Below are 8,292 nucleotides of genomic sequence, written 5' to 3'. Positions count from 1 at the left end.
GTACTTTGATTTTAACAAGTTACCAACACACATTATTTTAATGTTATTAGATTCTCGATACATGAGTTGTATGTGTATGCCAAATCATGTAATACATGATTTGTAAAATAATATTAATATTATTAAAATTAAATTTCGATTAAGAAATTATACATAAAAGAAGAAATTGCAAAAAATTTGAATAATAAATGTGGATCGGCACAAGGTATTGTCCAGGTTAATATTTCACAAGAAAAATACAAAGTTGATGAACTTACAAGTTATATCAAACAAATTAATTTTTGGTTCTTCACTCAAATAACAGCAATTCAAGAATCTGAATTGATTTTTAGGTGATCTGATTTTACAGATACATTTTATGTATAATTTTTATTTTTTAAACTCATATATATTTACCAAAAACTAAGATAAATTCCATGAAGAGAGCTGATAGCATTAATGTATAATTTAAGAGGAAAAAAACAATTCCCAACAATAGTAGTAAAAATATTCCTCTAGGATTATCATAATTCATAGGCGGGGACATAGGTGCAACCTTGTCCTAGTGTGCATTGACACCACTTTCATCTACCGAAAATGGGATGTTTCTATTCTTAGACAACCTTGCCCAATGTATGCAAAATGCAACATACCCACGTGAAAAATATTAAGACCTAAAGCCAATATCTCCAATTTGAACCATATTCGTGGCCATGTTACTAGCTAGAAAAATTCAAAAGGCCCCTCCTCCACCTGACCACCACCGGAAGCCCGCCTCTCATGGTGGCCGTCAGCCCCGGATCAAACCGGAGATCACCGCCGGCCGCCACGGCCCGAACATCGAAGTGTTGTAACATAGAAGCCACTACACACTTCATTTCCATTAGTGCCATTTCCTTGCCTAAACACACCCTAACTCCACCTTGAAAAACAGGGTATTTAAAAGGACTTTCTCGCAAAAATGTACCATTTTTTAGCCAACGTTCTGGCTTGAAATCCATATAATCTTGGCCCCATAAATTTTCCATCCTTCCCATTGCATACACATGGTATGTTACCCTTGCATTTTTAGCCACAAATGTGCCATCTGGTAATGAATCATTTTCACAAGCAAATTTTGAATCAAATTGCACTGGTGGATATAGCCTCATGCTCTCATGAATCACTGCATTTAAATAATGCATTTGATTTATTTGCTCAAACATCAAGAAATCTTGATCTTGTCGCATAACTCGACTCAATTCTTCCCGGATTCGTAATTCAACATCAGGGTGACTCGTTAACAGCCAGAATATGCTTGTTAGAGCAGACGCCACTGTGTCACGCCCCGCCAAAATAAAACTTATCACAATGTCTCTTAAATATTTTTCATTGTCAATAATACCCATGAATCTTGATAAAAGATCTTGATGATTAGAATAGCCCAATTTTCTTTTTTGCCTTATGACTTCCCTTGCAAGAACATCAATATTTTCAATGGCTTTTCTTAATTTTCTCTCTGTTCCAATGTCCAAAAGCCTTTTGATCTTCCAAATCAATGGTGATGCTGCCATTGCCCTCTCTGCTGACAATTTTGTTGCTAAGTCAAAAGATAAAGCAAAATGTGAAAGGGGAAGGGATAATTCAAGACAACCAGGGTCTAAACCAAAAGAAAATTTACATATATTATCAAAAGAAAATCTTCTAAAAACATCTTGTAAATCCAAACTTGTCCCTCTAAAATCTTCTTGAGCTATAGAGGATAAAAGTGGTAAAAGCCGGAATTTGATCTCATTTTTCACATTGTTAAATGCATAAGACCTAATGGACATACTACCAAGTTCAAGACTAGCCATTTTCCTTTGAAATGTCCATAAATCTCCATCTACATTGAAAATTCCATCCCCTAAAAGATCACCAAGAATAATTGAAAATGGCTTGCCTTTAGGGTAATTCAAGAACTTAGTTTTAAGCATGTACTCAACATTTCTTGGATTGGCTGTGATTATATTACCTAAAACATGGATATGAATAGTTTGAGATAGCGAATTTCGGAGAAGATGAGCATACCAATCAACAAGATTAGTGAACTCTTTTCTCCAACTAGATGTTATGTAACAATGGCAAATGTCACAAGTACACCAAAACTTGTGTCTTAAGAAGAAAAGCAAAATAGAGAAAATAGAGAAGGCAATGGCAAAAGAGAAGAGAAAGTAGCCTATAGAAACTTGCAAAAATTGCAATAGAGAGTGTACTTGTGACTCCATTGTTAGAGGAAAGAAAACTTTAATTCCTAGATGGGACATAGAGAGAAGAGAGAAAAAGACTATGAACAAAAAGAAAACATGAAATGGAGGGTGGGCTAAGTGCATTGCATTACATTTCTTATATAATAGTTTTTAGGCTATTGTAGCATGTGAAAGATGAGGCCATGTGGTGCTTGGCAACCAATTAAAGTGAGGAAAAAAAATTCTGAGCTGTATATGATTGCAAATATCTAAGGCGATCACTTTCATATACTTTTTTCCATCTAGTACAAAATTAAAAGTAAAGAATTTATATACTTGTGTTGCATGTTTTCTGTGTTGACATGTTTAAATATTACAAAGGAGGCAGTGGTACACACTTCTGTCCATTTTCTCCTTTTTACCTCCTTTGGATGATAATACCAATTTTTCGTTTCCTACCTAACGTGCAATACTCGCTTTGGGACCGAACTAATTCGAATAGGCATCACATAAGGCTGATTAAAGTGAAGGCGCTCTTTTTCATGATTTTTTTCATTTTAAGACTCGAATCCGAAACTTCCGGATAAAAATAGAAGGATGCTAATTTATCCCTCCACCTCTAACAGCTTTAAGTATAGAATGTATGTGTTCTAAATCAGAAATTAGAGAAGAAAAGAAATGTTAGTTCAATAAAACAATCATAAAATAATTACGAGCCCACAAGATACTTGTGTGTCCTTAAGGAATTTAATCCTCTCATTGTTGTCCAAAGTTTTGGATTAATTCCTCCCAGGATAGAATGGAATAACTATTCTGTGATAGCGGTACTACAAATTACAAAACTTCAGCGAACTCAACAAATGGAGCAAATCACACTTGACACTTATATTTATTTGGATAATAGTGCAACAATGTAGAAAAGAGGAGAAATTTTTTCAGATTTTCCATGTCTGAAAATTGAGGTTATATCCTCTAAATTTATAGATAATGAAATGGTGAGATGAAGAGGTGCAATTCAAAAGGTACCTCTTACATTTCTCATTCACAGCAATTCACGAAACCTAACAAAGAATAAGTTCAATAGATTGTGAATGAATATACAAGTAAATTGAGTGGGGTTATTTGTAACCTAAGTTTAACGTTCACATAATCATCCCCACTTCCGCACGTCGCTCCAAGTAGTTAGTAACAATCGAGATATATACTCGCCAGTTACGGGTGACAAATCTAGCGTAGTGGCATAGGTGAATCCATTACATCACGGGGCGGTTGAGGACCAAGTGAAGTTCTGGATCATGACTTCATTGGTAAGTCTCTGAAACCATCTTTGGGGCGCTTCACCGAGACATGACACTTATTTCTTCGGGCAGGGGTCATCGAATCATAAGTACTTTCTGTAATATCGAATTCTGCCGTTATCCCATTCTGCAGATAAAACTTATCCTAAATAATGGTGTGTCATCATGCAATTTACCTACGTGTCGAAGTCGAAATTTTTACCAATACACAAATGATGTTAGGAACTGTGCATGGATCGGATCGGATCGGATCGAATTTAGTATATTTCAGATTCTACAAAATACAATATGAATCCAATATGAATTGATATCAGATCAGATCAGATTTTAAAGTGTGGATCGGATCAATATTTTGGATTCCCGATCGGATTATACGTATTATTAAGGCTATTGCTAATCTAATCGGCTAATGCATCTGCCTTATCTGCTTCTTCTGTGTTCTATGCTAATACAAACATCTCTTTGCTTTTCATCCCTTTAATCAGCATTGCATCTCTAAGAAAATATTTCTCTGGAGGTTCGAATTATTATGCCTCAAAACTGCAAACTCATACGTATATTTTCTTTGTAAAAGAGGTAATACAGCAAGAAAAATTCATATTTCTGCAATTATGAGGGTACTATGGTGCCAATATAGCTAAATCCAGCAATTGTAAAGGTAATAACTTAGAGAAAGATGTGAAGAAAGTACCAACTATCCGAAATTAAAGTTTAGTATTTATACATACCTTAATAATTTCGGATTTCGGATCAAATCGGGTTAAAATTATACCAATCCGAATATCCGAAATTTTAGTATACATAATTTGAAATCTGATTCAAATATCAGAAATCCGAAATTGAGCAGATCGGTTTGAATTTCGGATATCCGATCCAAATGAACAACCCTATTAAAAAGTGCACGTAATTTACTGTTTCTATTAATAGTAGGACTTTAGTGAACAACCACCCTGTTTTTCTAGTCTTCTTCCTGCTTTAGTAAATAAAAATAATGTCTTCACTAATGGATAAATAGGATTATTTAATTTGCTTTAAATTGTTTAACAAATAAAGGCCCTTAGTGATGATGAAACTCTTTATTTTATTAAATAATTACACCATTCAAGATGTGTAAGGTATTGATTCTTTACTTCAATACACACACACAAATATACATATCTGTATTTTGTGTGAATTGGGTACTGTTTGCTAATCCCTAGGATTATAAAGTTGACTGGGGATTTTAAATTGTAAGAAGTACGCAAGCCATTGCATCACTCTTTCAGTATAGAGAAAAAGAGAGCATTTATTTTCGCTCATTATTCCACAAAAACTCACACTAAGTGGGCGTTTGGACATAAGAATTGTAAAATTCTAAAAAAAAAAAAATTTTAGAAAATTAAGTAAAAATTGTAATTGAAAATTAGAGTTGTGTTTGGACATAAATATAATTTTGGATTGTTTTTGAAGTTTTGTGAGTGATCTGAGTGAAAATTTTGAAAAATAAATTTTTGGAGTTTTTCAAATTTCCGAAAAATTCCAAAATTCTTTTTCAAGTGAAAATTAAAAATTTTATGGCCAAACACTAATTTTGAAAAAAATTGAAAAAATTCTTATGCCTAAACGGACTCTAACAAACATTTGTTTTCTCCCTGTGCAAATTATAACATAATTGTTTTAATTGAATATGTGATATGAATAAAACTATAAATATTAAACGGGCATTACTTAAACAAAAAAATTACTTACATGATTAATTACGTGACTGTAATACTATATTTTTCTTGAATTATATCCTGAATAACGAATCCTACTTTCTATATAAAATGGTTTCTATATTATTTACGATAAAAATACAAGAAAGAGAGTTAGATGCAAATAACTATATAATAAGTTATACCAAGATTTTCGTCTAAAAATTATAATAACTTTTGCTAATACCTTTATTCAAATACGGAAAAAATTTAATCTCAAAATTTATATCGATGTAACTAACTTGATCGTTTGAACCAAACGATCCGTAAGGACTTGCTTCCATTGGTTACTGTAGCCTGTAGTTATTATAAAGGTTGTAATCTATCTATATTATATTAAAAGCACGAAGACCCTTAGCGAAATGTTGTTCGCCTTTTTTACCCTTTAAAAATAGAGTTTATATTGGACAAAATTGTAATTTAAGTTACTTTCCTACTATTTAGAATTTTAAATTTAATTCTCATTAATATACTTGGCCTAAAATTTAGGACCTTCCTTAAATTGAAATTTCTCTTCGTTGGGCAATATAATAAAACCTTTAAATATTAGATGTCAAACCCAAAATAACTAATGATTCGTTATTAGATGCGTATTTTCTTTTATTATTTATATTAAGAAATCTAGGAATGTTTTCTTTTTTACCTTTTTTATTTTAAGAAATTTTAGAATACTTTATTTTATTAAGAAAACAATTGACTAAACATTGAATTAAAAGTAAATTACATTCCTCTAATTCCATGCCATCGAAGTTACACTTTATGTAAAAACAAGTGACTAAAGTGTTTACAATTGACTAAACAGTTACGAACTCTCAAAACATAAAGATTCAAAACATATGAAAATCAAATTCTTATTGGAAAAAAATATAATTATTGTCAAATATTTAAAAATTAGAATAAGCTAATGTTTAGAATTTAAATTAATAAAAACTAACTTATTTCTTTTAACGTTGAGAACAAATAATTAATTTATTGAATTAACTAATTAGCAAATCCAATTCAATTATTTTACAAATTTATCATATAAGAAAAGTTATTTGATAAATTGACAAAACACTTAATTTATTTTTAGGCGAAATGGCTTCCTGGCCACTTAAACTTGTCGGATTTTTTAAAGCCGATACATAAACTTTCTATTTTTCCATTTGAACACTCGAACTCATTTTTTTCATAACTAATAAACGCATCTGACAAGAGACCATGTGCGCGTGTATTACACATACACATACGTGTCCATCCAGTCAGCAAATGACCAATGGATGTCTTACACGTCAAGGAAGCGAAAACCCTAACCCTGGTCCCTAATGCTGCTACGATTATACACACCAACAGCCGAGAATTTGAGATGGAGCTAGAGATCCTCTGCAGTATTTGCCACATCAGTATAGTTAATTTGTTAGGTTATTGTGCAGAAATGGGGGAGCAGATTCTTGTTTACGAACTCATGCCTCACGGAACGCTTTACGACCATCTCCACGGCGGTCTTTCTTGTCTGAGATGGAACCTTAGGCTGAAGATTGCGATGCAGGCTGCAAAGGGGCTCGAGTACCTTCACAAGGAAGTTTCTCCTCCTATTGTGCACCGTGATGTGAAGAGTTCGAACATTTTGTTGGACGCTGATTGGGGAGCTCGTATTGTAGATTTTGGATTGCTTACACCTAATAAGAAGGATCTTAACGGAGATGTGACAACTGATGTCTATAACTTTGGGATCGTGCTGTTAGAGATTCTTAGTGGAAGAAAAGCTTATGACCGGGATTGCACACCTTCAAGTATTATTATCTGTTAATCTTGTTCTGATCGAGCTTCGTTTGGTCCAAGTGATGCAAAACTTAGCTTCAACTCTACAATGATAAAATATACAACTTTCCACCTTTTTTACGGTCTGAAAAAATGAAAAAAAAATTGAAAATGGAGCTTCAGATTTTTAAAAATGGAGAGGGGGTATTTTAGAAGGAACAAATAAGAACACAACCCATTTTGTACTGTTGGGCGTTGGGAAGGGGGTTTTCACGCTCCTGTGGGTCGTGTTCCTCACGTGGGCTGTTGATTAGGACCAACTGACACCACATGGGCATGGTCAATGGTCAAATATGTTTATTAGTTATGGAAAAAATAAGTTCGAGTGTTCCAATGGGAAAGTTATAAGTTTATGTATCGGCTTTTAAAACTCCGTCAAGTTTAAGTGGCTAGGAAACCATTTCGCCTTATTTTTATAAGAAGAGTATCGATGGTGAAAAAAATCATAAAATATAGCAAAATCAATTATAGTATAAAATTAAGATTCAAATCGATAAAAGAACAAATTAGCAATAAGATAAAGTTTTAGAAGACAACCAGATTATAAATAAATTGTCATTTGTTTCTTTCTTGCATTCAGTCCAACAAATAAAAGCGTCTCGCTAAATATTTATACTAAGTTTTTGCTCGTAAAATATTAGTTCAATATTAGTCATTCTTTAAACTTAATATTGTCATTATCAAATTTTAAGAAGATATAATGCCAACTTTTTATTTATTTATTTTTAATTTGTGTTATTTGTCAAATCTTTAAAGAAATTGTGATAAAAAATATTTTTATATTTTATTTTCAGTATTAGGTCACATAAAAACAATAATTTTTATAAGTTTCGCCATAAATCTGGGTAAATCACAATAAGGCTCTAAATAAAATTCCTTCATTTGTTAAGCTAACTAATGGGAATAATATTTATTATTTTTAAAAAGATTCTTAAATTTTATTTTATAAAATAATTATCTAATAATATGTATGTAATTTTTAAAATTTGTGTATTTATTGATATAGGTACACGCGCAAAGCGCGTACCCTGAGACTAGTTATGATTAATTACGTGAGATGTGCTGCACCGTGGTCCCACATCGCTACTCTCTAAATCTGACTTTCTTCTAGTAAAACGTTTATGATTTTGTTTAATTTTTAGTTTTCTTTTAGTCTTCTATTTTATGCGTTTGGACATAAATTTAATTAAAATTTGAAGGGAAAAAACTTAAAGTTGTGCTGAAAATTAATTTTTAGAATTTAAAATTGTGGTTGGACATGCATTTTAATAAAAT

The 8,292-nt window shown here is 32.1% G+C and overlaps 2 protein-coding genes across 2 annotated transcripts; one reads left to right on the top strand and one right to left on the bottom strand.

The window, feature by feature from the left end:
• Positions 1–478: 478 nt before the first annotated feature.
• LOC104246061 (cytochrome P450 94C1-like) lies at positions 479–2,300 on the bottom strand. Its single transcript, XM_009801791.2, has one exon. It carries the CDS (start codon positions 2,262–2,264, stop codon positions 699–701), a length of 1,566 nt encoding a protein of 521 aa, XP_009800093.1. The 5' UTR covers positions 2,265–2,300; the 3' UTR covers positions 479–698.
• Positions 2,301–6,472: 4,172 nt separating this feature from the next.
• On the top strand, positions 6,473–7,006 carry LOC138869573 (serine/threonine-protein kinase-like protein CCR1). The gene has a single exon (XM_070147201.1). The coding sequence runs from the start codon at positions 6,473–6,475 to the stop codon at positions 7,004–7,006; it is 534 nt and encodes a 177-aa protein (XP_070003302.1).
• Positions 7,007–8,292: the final 1,286 nt, after the last annotated feature.

Source organism: Nicotiana sylvestris, chromosome 5 (assembly GCF_000393655.2).
Source record: "Nicotiana sylvestris chromosome 5, ASM39365v2, whole genome shotgun sequence".
NCBI classification, from domain to species: Eukaryota; Viridiplantae; Streptophyta; class Magnoliopsida; order Solanales; family Solanaceae; genus Nicotiana; species Nicotiana sylvestris.
This window is presented reverse-complemented; position numbering and strand designations above follow the sequence as displayed.

Coding starts and splice junctions, on each gene's coding strand:
- LOC104246061 (XM_009801791.2), bottom strand. CDS start 2,264: ATGTCCCATCTAGGAATTAAAGTTTTCTTTCCTCTAACAATGGAGTCA.
- LOC138869573 (XM_070147201.1), top strand. CDS start 6,473: ATGGATGTCTTACACGTCAAGGAAGCGAAAACCCTAACCCTGGTCCCT.